At 34.6% G+C, this 16895-nt stretch overlaps 1 protein-coding gene across 7 annotated transcripts; it reads right to left on the bottom strand.

Annotated features, from left to right (window-relative positions):
• Positions 1–1755: 1755 nt before the first annotated feature.
• AspRS-m (aspartyl-tRNA synthetase, mitochondrial) lies at positions 1756–16405 on the bottom strand. 7 transcript variants are annotated; one of them, XM_088202832.1, is made up of 17 exons: positions 16345–16405; positions 14460–14653; positions 12130–12228; positions 11766–11934; positions 11507–11685; positions 11338–11436; positions 10661–10780; positions 10419–10589; positions 10128–10348; positions 9920–10061; positions 9711–9844; positions 9426–9642; positions 9043–9357; positions 8762–8974; positions 8512–8695; positions 8212–8444; positions 1756–7590 (listed from the first exon to the last, which is right to left on the bottom strand). In XM_088202832.1, the coding sequence occupies exons 1-16, from the start codon at positions 16385–16387 to the stop codon at positions 8251–8253; spliced, it is 2694 nt and encodes an 897-aa protein (XP_088058958.1). In that variant the 5' UTR covers positions 16388–16405; the 3' UTR covers positions 1756–7590; positions 8212–8250. The 7 variants fall into 7 exon arrangements, 6 of the variants coding, with proteins under 6 accessions (XP_088058958.1, XP_088058960.1, XP_088058957.1 ...); XM_088202834.1 differs by lacking the exon at positions 12130–12228; XR_015812093.1 differs by lacking the exons at positions 1756–7590; positions 12130–12228 and adding an exon at positions 7935–8064 and having other exon boundaries at positions 8145–8444.
• Between the last annotated feature and the right edge of the window lie 490 nt (positions 16406–16895).

The raw sequence follows: 16895 nt of genomic DNA, 5'->3' as shown, positions 1-16895 counted from the left end.
AACAAACTTCCAACCCCTAGCTCAATATTACCACCATTGTATTAACGGAAAAAGAATCCATTATTGACAAGTCAAAACCTCAATAAAAATAGCCACCCTCGAAGCTGCCATCAGCGGCATCAATCCCTACCAAAGGGATAAAAATTTACAGGTCTGACAAAAACAGCATCCACAGAATCAACAAAGCCATCAACAAAACCCTTAGTCTCAAGGCAGTATAGTCCTTTTAAAAAACGTCCCTAACTTATTCTAGTTGGCGTATCGATCGACGCTCCCTCAGAATATATCTCCAAGGCCATTCTGGCTCAAAATGAACACCCTTCACCGGTTACAACCACTTTAACGATTAGTCTGCCGCACTCCCAAAGATCGAAATCTAAACCAAGCCCACGGTGGACTGACGAACTCACTCTCCCCAAAAAGCGTTTACCGTAGCATAGCACAAGCTGTGAAGGTCCACACAAGCAATAAGGAATGCGGTGACTCTTCCAGCTAAACTTAAAACCCAAGCTGAATATAAGGAAGAGATAGAAAGAGCTAAAAATGCATCATGGAGGAAATTCTGCACTGGACAAGATCCAGGCACAACCGTAAATAATATTCTCAAAGGAAGAGTAAAGCCACTTCCAACTACCCTACAAGTTGGAGACAACCAAACGCAAGACGCTCAGGAAGCCGCCGATGCTCTCATGACTGCTTTCTTTCATGACGACTCGCCCGCATAGAGAAACATTACAGTCCATTTACTGTAGTAAAAGTTTGGCAGACACTGGTGTAGAAGAAAAGTAGCGAAGTGGTGTTTTATAATAAAAGCAGTGGAAAAACCTATTCTAAAGATTGTCTTTTTTTGTCTTGTGATCTCAAGTATGACAACTTTAAAGTAGTTACCGATATGAATATAATAAATATACAAATAATGCACCTTGAATGTATCATGATCGCCACTTCTTTAACCGCCCTACATATACGAACGTACGTGATACGGCCGCTATATTATTGCCCGAACGCAACAAGCCGTATCTCGTACGTTCAGGTACAAAAAAAACTATACTCGAAACCCACAAAACGTTCCTGATACGTTCGTATACGTCAAGTTTGTTCCTGCAACATCTCGTTTAGTATTTCGAGGTCAGCCGAAACTAACGGACGGGTTCGGGTATTTTCGTCTTTCCCATACAAGTTACGTCACCAGTCAGTGGTACTCAACGCAAGTGGCGCGGTTTTTATAACAATATTATTACGTTACGTGTTTTTAGATGAGTTTTATGTGAATTTATGCCTATTTACTAGTGACTTTTTTATACTATTTATGTACTTTGTGTTTTATCAAAAATTGTTTTTTTTTTTAGTGTTCCAGTATGTCAAGTGAGAGTGAATATGAAAATATTAGCACCTCCGGAAGTGAGACCACCATAAGTGAGAATTTTTCTACTTCACAAGATGAACATGATAGCAAAGTAGAAGACGCACCTACAAGTGCTCAGGAGTGGGTGGATATAAATTCTGAAGGAGATGTTTTGCAACCACCATTTGAATTTACATCGACATCTGGCTTTCCCGAAGCAGTAAATAATTGTAGAGATGAATATGAATTCCTCAACTACTTTTTGGAGGAAGAACTGATGCAACTGATAGTGGAACAAACAAACCTATTTGCTGAGCAATTTATCAGTTCTACTCCACATTCTTCGACAAGCCTTGTAAGTTCGTGGTATCTAACAACAATCAACGAAATGAGAATATTTTTTGCAATTATTTTAGTGCAAAGTGTGGTAAGGAAACCAGAAGAGAATATGTACCGGTCCAAAAGTAAAATATTTGAGACTCCATTTTTTGCACGCACCCTTTCATACAGGCGGTTTTTATTGCTAAAGAAATTTTTGCATTTTAGCAATAATGCTGAATACAATGAATCGACCCACCCGAATCCCAAACTCAACAAAATATGGCCTGTGTTTCAATACTTGCAAAAGAAATTTCAACAAGGGTATATCCCTGAGAGAAATATAACCATAGACGAAAGTTTGATGTTATACAAAGGACGTCTAGGATGGATACAGTACATGCCACTCAAAAGATAGAGATTCGGCGTGAAGCCATACATGTTGTGCGAGTCCACCTCAGGATATATATGGTCCACAATTATTTATACTGGAAAAATACTCTTTTTGACCAGAGCTACAAACATCTTCCAGTCTCTTTCCAAGTCGTTATGTCACTAATAAGACCATTGATCAATAAAGGGTACTGCCTTACAACAGACAATTTTTACTCGTCACCAGAATTAGCGGAGTTGTTAGTTAGAAATAAAACTGACACATATGGAACACTAAGATTCAGACGAAAAGGAGTACCCAGAAATATTGCTTTTCCTAAGAAGGTTGCTCGTGGATACACCAAAGCCTACAGAAAGGGGAAAATCATGGTGATGAGGTGGAGAGATAAAAAAGACGTGTTTTTTCTCTAAACCATCCATAGCTGCACGATGGTGCAAACTGAATCGGGTAAACAACGCCCAAGTGTGGCAAACGAATATAATTTTACAATGGGGGGAGTAGATCGGGTTGACCAGCATTTGGCAATTCGCCCTATTACCAGAAAACAGGGGAAAAAGTATTACAAAAAAATGTTTTTCCATTTATTGGAGCAAGCACTCTGGAATGCGTTTGTATTGTACAAAAAAAAGGGTGGTGTTTCAAATAATTCTAAATTTAGAGAAAAAGTAATCTTTCAATATTTAGAAAATTACCATTCTCCAGTTTTCATCGAAAGGGGGAAGACCATCAAGCACCCCAAACCCTTTACGTCTAACTGATAGACATTTTATGGAAGTAATTCCCCCTACCGCAGGCAAACTGAATGCTGCAAGACGTTGTGCTGTTTGTTCCTCAAAAGTAGATGAAAGAGGGAAAAAAGTGAGGAAGGAGACAAGGTATTACTATAATAACCCAAAGGTCAAGGTATATATTATAATAACCCAAAGGTTAACACATTGTTGTCGGGACACGGATTTTTCCGTTTTTGCGGAACTGCTGCTGGATTGCGGGAATCAGCAGCATTACACCCCACACGGCGAACCCCAAAATTTGATCCAACAGGAAGACTTTCTATGAATTTGAAAGCCCATATGGTGCAACGAATTCTTGGAAAGGGAAAGAATAAATACGTTCAAAGACAATGCCGAGTGTGTGGTACGCGCGGCAAAAGAAGTGAGACCCACTTTATGTGCAAGTTTTGTGGCATACCTCTAAACAGAGATACGTGTTTTGAGAGATATCATACGTTGAAAAACTATTCATAAAAACAAATTGTGAATTATTTTAGTTTTATTTAGTGTTTAATTCGATTTTTTATTACATACATTTTTGTAAAACTTTTATGTGTAAAATAAACGCAAGTTTCCAGTGAATATAAAACTGTCATCCTCCATGTTTCTTCTTCATTTAATAGTACTGTTTATGGTAAGTCTGTGTTTAAAATTTCATAATTTTATATTGTATAGTATAAAAGTTATGGCGAGTTTCCGAAAAACGCGGAAATTCTGCGGCTGCTAAAAAATGGCCCGCGCCAGGTTTAAAACAATGCGCGAAATCACCCGACAACAATGTGTTAAGTCAAGTCAGAAGATATTTGTCTAAAAAAAATAATACATGACCATTCCTCAGCCCTAATTATTTAAAAAAAGTTTTCAGCAATTATAAGAAACATATTGGAGGGATTGATATGATTGACGAAGATGTTGGATGATATAGGATTTCCGTAAGAGAAAAACAATGGTAGTGGGTGATTTTTATTATGTAGATGTGACTATGAATAATGTCTGGACATTGTTGAAAAGTCACTGAAAAATATCAATAAAATCATAGAAGAGTAGCAGAATGGTATTTTTTATAATAATATCAGGGAAAAAAAGTTCTTCCACTGATCTTGTTCTTAAGTAATCTTTAAAATGTGTTCAAAGAATATTTTTAATAAAAAGAAGTAGGTGATATTGGTAAGAGCCAAGTCTTTTTTGTCTTGTAATCTCGAAGGATATGACTACTTCAAAGTAGTTACCGATATGAATATAATAAAAAGATAAATAATGTACCGTGAATTGCTCTGAAGGCAATTTTTATAAATTTATATAGGCAATACGGGTTTTCGCCGTGAAAGACAAAAACGAAAACATAACTGGAAGTGGTGCTGGTGAAGTCTACAAATCCACATGGTTTGCTTTTATAGGATAAATCATTCGGAAAAAATTATGAAGTAGCCCATATTCTAATTCAGCTTTAAGGTCAGACATTAATTTTGTCTCACCACACTGCTCTTTACTTTTGAAAAGAGAGAACCAGCTTCTTGCAGTAAAATAAATGCTGCACATGCGACGACTGATAAATCTTGTTCTTCCCTCATAATATCGGCCAGTTAAATTGTAATTAAAATGCGATATTATAATAATACGTATCAATTTATAATTAACAAAATTGGAGCAACTTTTCAGAGCCAACTGTGATTCCACATGGCCGAATCCCTTGGTTTGATGTGGATGAAAGGCCGAACGCCAATGCTTAGGCGATTAACGTTCGCCCCAATACATTGGTCGGTGTTCGTTGGCCTAAAGTGTACGCGCCTTATGCCAAAAACATGTACACTTTTGTCCAAGAACTTGCGATAGAAAAAGTCGAGTATTTTGTTATAAATGCAAAAAGGCGATTTGGCCTAATTTTTTCAAACTCCGAAGCATTATCAGCGGTTTTAACACTAGGTTTACTACATCCGTCAAATTGACAGGTGTTCGATTTACTTTGAAAATTTTACAAAATAAGCAGTATTTTACAACATTTTTTTTATGACATTGTATAACTAAACAAGGCAAATATATTTTTTATTTTTGGAAACATTCCTTTTTTCAAAATCTTGACAGTATATACCTATCTCTACTGTCGTCCGTCAATTTGACGGGCGACAGTACAGTGACCCTTTTTTTATCTTCTCGCTCCAATTCTGAGCAGCATGGCACGCGCTATATCGGGGAGTGTAATTGAGTCATCGCAATAATAGTCTTGGCCGAAAAACATAAAAAGTTCATGAGAAGCGAGATAGGTCATCAGTCATGAACCAGCAAGCGACTGTTTCACTTTGAACGCCAGCGTGCAGCGGATATTTATCAGTTACTATATAAATATTTGAAAAGGAATACTTTGCTTATTGTAAGAATACTTCAAATAATATTATTTTCTTATAATTACATTTTCAATAAATATTTTTACTTGAGCCACCTTTAGCTACAATGAGCAAGTTTAGGAAATATTTAGAATTATCGAAAAAAATTCCCAACATCAATGATGAACATTCTCGTGCTAGGTCTGAGAAAAATAAATTTGAACGAAGTGAAAGTGAATGTGTATACGGGTTTCCTGAATCCGCTGAAAGCAAAGACACAGAAGAGTCATCAGAAAATGAAAATCTACCAAATCTTGGCAGAAAAAGGATGCGTATTTTTTCAAATGCGAGTTCCGAGGAAGATACAGGCGCATCTTCAACTCTCACCATCTCCAACTACACAACCAATGCAACAGAAAGTGCAGGTGATGAAACACAGTGAGTGAGATTTGCAGCAGGTGGGTCCAGCGGTAGAAACCCATTCACGCAATATTCAAGTGTCGCTGGACCTACTGAATACTTCAAAAGAAATGTGATGTTGGGTCATGTGCGAAGTGCTTTTGCACTAATAATTGATTCACGCATCTTAGAACATATCAAAGGGTGCACAGAAACAGAAGCGCGTCATGTACTAAAAAAGGATTGGACAATTTCAATTTAACAATTAAATATTTTTATAGCGATTTTATATGCCAGGGGAGCATATGAAGCAAAATCGGTAAAAGCTTATTTGTGTTCCAAAAAATAGAGCCCTCTTTTATTTTCAAAAACAATGCCCAGAGATCATGGAAATACTTCGGTTCATACGGTTTGACAAAAAAACAACGATCTGAAAGGTTGCGTACAGATAAATTTGCTCTAGTGTCTGAAACCTGGAATAGTTTATAAAAAAACTCTCAGTCCTGTTATAAGCCATACGAAAACATTTCTATTGACGAACAATTATTCCCAACAAAAGCTAGACGCCGATTCACCCAATATATGCTAAATAAACCGTATAAATTTGGTATAAAATTTTGGTTGGCAGTTTATTTGAAATCGAAATTCGTTTTAAATGGTTTCCCTTATTTGGGAAAAGATGAAACCCGATAATCAACACCTCTCGGGGAACACGTTGTTATGAAAACTTGCTAAGAAATTATTATTAGAAAAAACCTCATTGGTTGGAATCATTCGATCTAACAAAAGAGAACTTCCAAAAATAGTAAAAGAGAAAAGAGATAAAATGCAATTGTTTTCCTCATAACTATATAAATCTGATAACTGTATATCAACTGTTTATAAAAGTAAACCAAAAATAAAAGTCCTTCTGAGCACAAAGCATACATTCGTAAAATTAGAAAACAACGATAAACGTTTACCAGACAGCATTGCATATTACAACAAGACTAAGTGTGGTGTAGATGTTGTTGACCAAATGGCTCGAAAATACTCCGTAAAATCAGGAAGTGTTAGATGGCCCCTTCATGTTTTCTTCAACATCTTGGATATGGCAGCAATAAATGCATGGATATATGGCGACCACACAGATAGGTCCACATTTAAAAGGGCCATTGTCTCATTGTTAATGACTGTGACCAAAAACGTTCATTCATTACCAATGAGACAAATATGGCACAAGAGGGATTTCTTTTGACCACACAATACGAGTCGTTAAGAGAATCCCTTTGTGACAAAACGGACGCAATAAATCACCACATTGCAAACCGTTTCCGAAGAATTCGAGACTGTGGACAAGCAAAAACTCGCTTTCGAAAATGCACATCCAATTTCTCGAGTTCTACGAAGCGACTGCAGCGATCGGCTAGAAGATCGATGCACATACGCGATTGGCCAGCAAGCGTGCAACCCCTGAAGAATAAAAGCCCGAACTTCGATGAGGAGAGAGCAGACGGGCAGAGAGCCAGCGACATAGACGGTCGGAGACAGTAGAGAGAGACGATCCACCCAGCCAGAGAGAGATCTACTAGCAGCCATCCAGAGGGACCAGCTACGCGCCCTCACCGACAGACCTGAAGATCACTCCTGGAACTCCCGAACCACCAGCCACACGAAGAATCACACCTGACACTCGCCGCACGCAGCCAAAAGAACCTGGAGCATAATCTATGCGCATCACCACCTGCGCCATCTTCACCGCAGTTGGGAAAAATGTCATGCCGTTAATCGTCCCTTGTCACATGTAAATATAACTAATAAAAGTCTACTTAGATTTACACAAGTCTCATTAGCCACGAGGTCAACCACCCCTAGGGCTATGCCTCCTAAAGATACTTTATAAAGAATGTACAGGAAACAATATATCAAGAAAGGACTTCTTATTTCAATTGGCCGAGGAAGTAGCCAAGGAGGATAATGAACGGCATCAGACACCATGTTCTTCACGTCAGTCGCGTAACACCACTTCTAAAATACGCAAGGGTTGTCAAATATTCTCTCCAACTGCAACCCAACGAAAACCAAGGACTGTTGTGTGTACAAAAAAATTGGAAAAAATGGACAATACCACTGTCGGGAATGTATGGTTGCTGTCACACTGATAAGTGATCAGTATGACATCAAACGATTCTGAAAATAATCGACATGGTAAAACTATCTGAGATGTTTAAAATTATGGTAGAAGAAAGTAGCTGGTACCAGAGATGAAACACAGTTCACGAACTACAAATTTCCTACAGACGGTTATTCCTTCGTCGATCTACCTCCGAGATAATAGAACATTTGATTAGATTTGGGTCCATTTTTTTCAAGTGCAAGTAAAATATCAAATCATTAAGCAGTTATTACTCGAGTGTAAATTATATTTATTTTTCAATTTGTCACGAAGATTTAACGCTATTACTGTGTATAATGATATTGTATAGATTTATTAATTTTAGATATTACTCATCCATGAGATCAGCTTATTGATCGGATCTATTACAATTAGAATAAAAATATTTACAAGATTATATATTGACCTGATGAATGTATAAGTAATTAATACTTTTATTAACCTATAAATACTAGGTTTGAAATTTCTTCACAAAACATCAATTTTTCATAGGATTACATACTACAAACCTTGTTTAAAATAAATTAATCTCTTTTATCACTTAGCTACTATTCGGAGCGTAGCCTCTTTGAATTACTTGTGCCATAATCTGGAACTCTGATGTGATACAATTCTTGATCTTCAACAGTTATATTGTTTGGTGCGCCTGTTAAACTATCTCTTCCATCATGATTTTTGGGAAAAGCTATTACTTCTCTTATCGATTCTGAGTTGCAAACCGTTGCAACCAATCGATCTATTCCTAGATAAGAAATTACAATAATTTAATATTACTGTTTAAGGTAATATACTAGATATTTATTACATACCAAAAGCAATTCCAGCGTGTGGTGGGCAACCACTTTCCAGCGCGTTCATCAAATGTTGTAGTGGTTTGCTTGAAATATTTAGCATTTCTAATAATTGACGTTGTAAGTTAGCATCGTGCACACGAACTGAACCACCACCAACTTCATTACCATTCAATACTAAATCATAAGCTAAGCTGCGCACCTGAAGTAAAAATGTATGTAAATACATCTTTCTTATTATATAGTATTCAGTTTATATTTCACATACTTTTAAGGGGTCAGTTTTTAAGAATCCAAGGTCATCAGGATTCGGTGCTGTGAATGGATGATGACAAGATTTTAAGTTTCCATTTACACCCTTAACAAACAATGGAAAATCCACGACCCAAAAAGGATTTTTAATGTTATCAAAACGCTGCAATTTGTCCTTTGACTCGGCTTCTTCAGCTAATTTTACACGGATCTCGCCAAGACACCAACACTAACATAAATAAAAATCAATAATAAATACACGTTTAAGCAAAAAAATATTTACATACAATTACTCACGCAATCTTCCTTGTTTCCTAAAGTCAAAAGTACTCGATCTCCAGTGCTTAACTGCAATTTACGAGCAAGACTTCGCATCACGTCTATTCCTAAATATTCATTTGTGGTACACCAATGATCTATAGGTTCTTGAACTTGCAAGTCCATATATTTGATGTAGGGATATTTCTTTTTCGCAATCTCTTTGAGTTGCTTTTTGAAACTATTTGTCAAATCAAACGTATCACTTTTCACAACAATAGCAAAGGCTGCAAAGTCATCGCTGAGCTTTCTCAATTCTTTATTTTGTAAGACTTCATTTGAGATATTTTTTAACTAAAATATTTAGTTGAATTATAATATTAAAGATAAACTGATAATTTTTTAATGGAATAATAAGATACCTTATAATCATATGATATATCAGGTTTGTCAGTGCCGTATACACATAAAGCCTCTTCATAAGACATATGACTGAAAGGTTCATCGGAAAGAGGTTGAGGCCAAATGAAACGAATGAGATCCTCCATTAAAGATAAAATTTCTTCTCGTCCGGTAAATGATAATTCTATGTCTAATTGTGTAAATTCCGGTTGTCGATCGAGACGTGCACTTTCATCCCTTATAAAAAAAGAGACTCAATATAATTATATTCAAAATAAAAGCCTAACTGAAACTGTATAACTAACCTGTAACACCTAGCTATTTGAAAATATCTATCGATGCCACCAGCCATCAACATTTGCTTGTGTTGTTGTGGACTTTGTATCAAGGAGTATGCTTGACCTTTATGCTGTGTCGGTACAATAAACTCTTGAGCTCCCTTAAATAATACAACATTTATTTACTTATTTTTAACATGTTAATGTTTATAAACATATAAAAAAAACAGTATTACTCCAGGGGTTCGGCAAAATAATGATGGTGTTTCCACTTCGACAAAATTATGCGTGTCAATCAAGAATTTTCTAATATTCATCAGCATAGTGGAGCGTGTTCGTAGATTATATTGCATCTCTGGATATCGTAAATATATAAATCTGTTAATGTAAATGCAAAGTATTAATTTTCTTTCAATATTATTATTATAATAAAATGAATCATACCTGTGTTGTAACTGCAAATCCTCTTTAGGTTTCTGAAAACTTCGCACATTGAAGGGTGAAAACGTCGCATTATTGTGCACTATCAAAGAGTCTATCAGTATTTCTACAGATCCGGTCGGTAACGTGTTGTTAACGGACGAGGGTGGTCGCGCCCCAACCAAACCTTGTATTTCTAACGTTGACTCCAGTGGAATTTTATCTATGGACCATTTTGCGACGTTCTGTGTGCAACATTTTTTTGTGATTAATCAGAATGGGTGTTGATTAATTTTATAATTGCGAATAGCTAACATCGTCTGATACAACACACTGGGTCGCACCATAAGAATCCCTCAAGGTGAGAAATCGGTTCATTCTACGATACTGCAACCAGCCACAAACGTTTACTTGCTGGCCGACATGTTCAGCCCGCAGCTCCCCACACGTGTGAGATCGCCAAGTATGAGAATTGACGCCAGTTATCTAAAAAAATAAATAATTTATAAACATGTTACATATACATTAAAATAATACCAATCAGATTTTATGCTTACTTTGAAGTCATTTAGACTGGATGTGTTATAATTTTTAACTTCAACCCTAGGAGGCGACGTCTTAGGATCTACAACTGTTATAGAATTGACTAAAATTTCTATGTCTCCATTTTGTTCTAGCTAAAATTTAAGAAATAAATATAAGATTTCTACAGCTTTTGTTTGTTTAAAAATAAATTAAGAAATGTGAAGCAAGCAAATACGAGTTTCCGCGGGAGTAACAACATTATCAAGGGTCATCAATTGATGCATTTCATCTCATAGAAAATAAATGACGATATTGTAAAATAAGGAGTAGGTAATGAACTTCACATAACTTCATACAAAAACTATGTATGAAGTTATGTGAAGTGCCATTTTTCGGGCTACTATGGGATTGTGCAGATTCAAATTTTTATTCAAAACAATCTTTGCGCATTCTAGTACTAAGTATATATCCTCTTTTATGAGTGATATTTTAAATTATTGAATTATAATAGGATACATTTAACAAATATATCTCATGGTCTAACGGACCCACCGTATCTAGTTGTTGTTGTTAGCTTATATGTTAAATAAGCTGTTAATTTATAAATCATTGATTTTTCATAAATATCATGGAGAAATTAGGTGCAGAAGTATTCCATAGCATTTTACACTAGATATAAAGATAAAGCTAAAATGTGTAAATAACTTACAGTATTAATTTGAGATGAGGGTCGCGCCATAATAACACCTTGTACTTCAATAATATCATCTGACTTTGCACTTGTAACAGTGGTTAGCAACTTTGTATTCTAAAAAAATGTACAATATTTGTAACACAATTTATTAATTAATTAATAACTCAAAATTAAAATGACTAACAACAGAGGGCAACAAGCATTGTACTGTTCCATAGCCATCTTTGAATTTAATAAATCTAGGCAAGTGTAAGCCGTGAATCCAACCTATCAATGCGACGTTGCGTTCTGCGTCTCCTATACATAATCCGCCGCAAGTTTCGTTTCTATTTTGAAATCGATGTTTAAGACCTTCACTATCACCTGATAAAAAAAAAGCCACTTATTATTACACAATCTAATTAAGAAATCGAAAATATATGTATGTATAGAAAGGCTGTTACCGCATTTAACATACTCTTCGGTAGTAAGTGTTTTTATATTGGTACAAGTGGACATGCTTCTGGTGCTGTCGATTGTAGATTTCAATGGTCTTGCATTTTTGGGATCGCGGTTAACTCGTACCATTACAACGTCTTGAACTGCTACTTCCACTTTTCCAGTATTCATCGACTATTTAATGAATTAAAAATAATACATGTAACATATGTAATTACTTAAAAAATAATATTTGAATATACAACTAATTAATAAAATAAAAAATCCGTTAGTTTTTTAGGATTAAATTACTCATCATGCCATAATATGTAAAAATAAAAGCCTATTTAACATGCATTTAAGGTAATCTACCAAGTAAATAGTAAAAACCTCGTTAAAAGCACCAGGCGGTCTATTCATAACCCAACCTATTACAGATATAAAGGAACGTAGTGGTAAATTTATTAAACGTTTTCCAATGTCCGGTCGCTAAAAATAAATAATTAGTTGTTAGTATACTTGATTACAATAATCCATGCAGTAACTATAATAAAGTTGTAGTTTTCAACTGTAATGACAATTTGAATTTATTATCATAAATCATTAATTAATTATATTAATCTTGATAGGTGTTCATTGAAAGGCAAAAGGAAATCAAATGAAAACCTTAATTTGTGACAAAAATACTGACCTATTGTCCTATAAATCGGCAGCAGTATTATATAGTTTTAAAACTGGCCACGGTGAAAGTGATAAGACATACAATAAAAAGACAGCAGAGGCTTAAATTGGCCACCTCATCACATGCATGATTGACAAGGACAACTTTCAAGTCCAGGTATGTCAAGTAGTGACATCAGTTAATTGAAACTGAGGCATCATAAAATTAAACAAGAAATTCCACATAAAACCCAGGGGTAAGATTGTTACCAGTATGATATACACAAATCTTTGGCTTCGAATTCAATCGCCAAGTATTGATATCACATTACAATACTCAACCACATACTAGCCATTCAACGGTTGCAACAATCTTAGAACTGCACCGTAAGGGCTGATTTACACGCTGCCAGTTGGAAGTTGACTGGCGGATCATTAGCATTCCAGTCCACTGGCGCCTTATGGTTTACACAGTATGAGCAACTGAAAGAATTATTGTTGCGAAAAAGCGCCACTCACCTTGTCCCAGTACGGTAGTGTGGTGGAAGGAGGAGCTGGCTTCCCAGTAAAACAAAAATATTTGTTCTGCTGGTGTGACAGTGGCGCATTGGCTTCTCCAGTGACTGTTGTTAAGCGTTTACACTGTGCTAGTCACTGTCACCCAGTGACTGGCATCGTGTAAATCAGCCTTAAATGTCTTGAATATACGACGGAAGGAAAGCAATTCAGATATGTGGAACAGATGCAGCAAGTGGTGCACAAATGATTTTTTAGAGTTATCCATGCACTTTCTGTGCTGGAAAACTTATACTTAACATTTGAGAAAATATTTAAGGTTTTCATTTGATTATTGGGATTGTGAAAGATAAAAAAAAACTATAAACAAAGTAAATTGTTATCAGAAAATATTTGATATCGATGTACACTAATATGTTATATACAAGTGATATGATCAATGTGTAAAAATTAGCAGAGCTGCTTACAAAATCTTATCAATTGAAAAATTGAATCTTTTTAAATATATATAAGAATTTTCTATACCAAGTTTGACTTTAATCATCACTATATTCATCCGTGAGATTAGGAAAATATAGGTTAACATAATCTGTGGTGATCCATCGGAGTTATAATTACATAATAACCCCTAATTCTGATCTTCCAGACTTGATAGAAATTTAAAGACACTAAGGTCTTCATGGAATTTGAACCCAGGTCTTTCAGATCAATCTAATGTGCTGGTTAAATCAAATATTGGGAGCATTCTCAAAAGTAACGGGCCTTAAATTATTTTCTGGTTTCACTTAACACTTAACCAACGAGTCAGATAGCACCTATCAGTCATGTTTGCTGATGTTAATCCGCAGGACAGATATAATCTCTGATCTTAAAAGACGGGTTCTGTAGTATCTACTTGCAAAACTAAAGCCTTTTTTACTGCATGTTTGTACTATATGAAAAAAATATTATTTAGAGCAAACATCTTTATGTGCACACATAAAGATCATAAAATGACAGCGTGATTTAATTTTTCGGCTTGAATAAACCATAAATCATGTATTCAATTTAATTTGACCCCCATTAGCTGTTATAACCCCCTGACAACTGAAGTTTAAGATGTTATTTCATTTATTTGTAAGAACTGTTTTAAAACAAAAAGAATTAATTAGGTTTTAATCTTGATATTATGTGACCCACAGATTGAAAACTATCGATAAAATAATTTTAAGATGTATCAATACAAGTCCAAACTTTTGGCCGTTTTTTTTTATTATTATTGCTATTATTTCAAAAGTTACTATATTTTTTCTTTTAACAATGCGTATCGCGAAATTTTCGCAAAACTGCCCGGTGTCATGCAACAGGCGGTAAAAAACGACCCGTTAATTAAGTGTTAAATGTTATTGATATTTTTAACGTTATATAATGAACTACTATCGGTCAATAATGATGTATTTCAATATAAAGAATAAGAACAGAGACAAGAAATCAGCATCTGTTGATTTTTAGTGTTAATGTTTAACGTCAAGGTATTAAATGAAAATGATTACAGTAAAACTCACATCATCAGGAACGACGAGTTGCGTAGCACCATATGCATCTCTCAATAGTAAAAATCGGTTCAAACGTTGTTGTTGAACACTGCCAGCAAGCTCCACCAACGATCCGACATGGCAGGTTCTTAATTCGCCGCATGTCATTCTTAACGGGTTCATGCCCGGTTTAACGGCAGCTTCTACATTTTGCAAAGAAGTTCCTAAGCATAAATAAAATTTGTTTTTAAAACAAATTGGAGATACATTTATAAGTAAAAAATAGTATTTTAAGTAGTGTAACGCAGAAATATTTAAGAGAGAACGATTGGCAAATTCTTTTATTTTTCATGAATTTTCATGCAGTAAAAGATCATCTAGTTATACTAATATTTACTCCAATTTTTCCTCATGCTCCGACTCAGACTTTAATCATTTTAATAAAATTAACCTTTGTTTTAAGTAGTAAAGATAATGATTAAAATTTCTAATTAAAAAACATTCCAACATTTAAAAAAAAAATATTTATTAAAAAAAACTGAGTCAGTCAGTTGAAATTTTATGAGATTTTTTAAATTTTGTACAGCCCTATAAGCTATTAGAATCTCGATAAAGAAATAAATTATTATGAGTAGTAGACAGAAGGCGTAACTAACCCCCAGTAGATCCCGTGACCGCTGAGGGGTGGTTGGCGGGCGTGGCCAAAAGGGCCCTTCATAAATTAAAATAAAGACTCTTTATATTGTACATCAAAAAAAGATCACCTTCAGATATTTTTGTTCGTTTACGTACTAAACTGTCTGAGGTGACCGTTTTTTAGCTCCTACAAGCATCCGTAAACGAATAAAAATGTCCCGAGGTGACATTTTCTTAGTGTTCTCTTTTGATATATTTAAAATCCGGTCATATTACAAATTGGTTTTACTAAAATACTTTTTCTTAAATAATTAGTTTTTAGGGGGGGGGGGGAGGGCTAATAAATTAATTTTAGCTTACGCTACTGGTAGTAGATAATATAATGAAAAATCAATCATAAAAATCGATTTTCCACTACCCACTTGAGTACCATATCAAATATATAGGCAAATATTAGACTTTGGATTTAAAACAATACTGTCTTACTAGGTTTTTATTTATAATTTTTGTTTATTTATTTGATTAATAATCTTGATAATAAACGAACATGTAATTAGCTTTCTCAGGGAATTTTAATTGTATAACCGACTAGAGAGAAACTGTCGATCTAGTATCAGCCAAGTACATTTTAACCGCCCTACCCATACGAACGTACGTGATACGTTCGTATATGTATTATAAAAAATATTCGGCGACATCTTTTTTCGAGAACCTCTGACTTGCAAAGGATACAAAAAAGGATCACAAATGAGTCTATTGCGTATTTTTTCTGTTATATTGTAAACAAGTATTGTTATTGTGAAATCTAATGAAAAAAAACCCAATGTATTTTTTAACTACCTTTTGAATAATAACTCAAAGGTAGGGCGGTTAACAATTATAAAAAAAATGGAAGAGACCTTTACAAGAAAATATTTATTAACATGTGTTACATTTTTTCAGTCTTGTATTTAGCCATTATATCTGCAAAATTTTAAAGAAAAAACAATATGGCGGATTATTCAACTCTTTGTTTAGATTTCATACTATAAAAAGGCGAATTCGTACACGAATGAACGCCGAATGTGAAATATTAGTATATTTTCCTAAATATGTAATAAAGCTACGTTTTCGTTTATAAAAATTTACACAAATTGTATTTTATCAACCTATTATTAAAAAATGGCGACGCAAACGCAACACTTGACGTGCTGTGATACTACAACGACGATTATTTCATAGTGAATAAGTCAAAAAATAACATTTTTAGGTTATTATTTATCTAAATAAGGTACTTCACCTGCAAATCGGACGGCCGTATCGACAACGCGTTGACGCCACATGCTCCTGTGTTGCAATGTGACAAATCGCCGTGCCGAGTGTTGACATGCTGGGTCACGTTCTAGAAGAGTGGGAATTGTGTAGAGACGTTCATTATAAAAAAATATATAAACAAAGATTTTATATTTTTTTAAATATATCTATCAAAGTAATAGTACCTAGTCATAACGAATTACAAAAAAATATAATAGAAAAAGACTTTCTGCTTCAAAATTAAATAGCAGTGATAGTTTGAATTGCATTATAAAAAATAACTAAAGAGAATAATTAGTAAATTTGTCACAGTATCATTTTACAGTTGACAATATTGCACCTAAACTCATATTAGCAGATATGACCTCTTCTGAATAGCACATTTTTAATCTATTTACAAATTTTGAATTAAAATTAAAAAAATGTACACGTTGATGTTTATTATTTAGACCCCCCAATATGAGGAATTTAAAAAAACGGAATATATATGTAATTTATATATATCATTTAAAAAATAATATTTATTTTAGTATCCCT

This window comes from Plectrocnemia conspersa, unplaced genomic scaffold (genome assembly GCF_051122295.1).
Source record: "Plectrocnemia conspersa isolate PC_06_02 unplaced genomic scaffold, ASM5112229v1 ptg000013l, whole genome shotgun sequence".
In the NCBI taxonomy this organism is placed as follows: domain Eukaryota; kingdom Metazoa; phylum Arthropoda; class Insecta; order Trichoptera; family Polycentropodidae; genus Plectrocnemia; species Plectrocnemia conspersa.
Note: the sequence above shows the minus strand (reverse complement) of the source record. Positions and strands in the feature narration are given on the sequence as shown.

Coding starts and splice junctions, on each gene's coding strand:
- AspRS-m (XM_088202832.1), bottom strand. CDS start 16,387: ATGTGGCGTCAACGCGTTGTCGATACGGCCGTCCGATTTGCAG. Junction 10,349..10,418: donor AGTGTGTTGTATCAGACGAT/GTTAGCTATTCG, acceptor TGTTGCACACAG/AACGTCGCAAAATGGTCCAT. Junction 9,845..9,919: donor TATTTTGCCGAACCCCTGGA/GTAATACTGTTT, acceptor GTATTATTTAAG/GGAGCTCAAGAGTTTATTGT.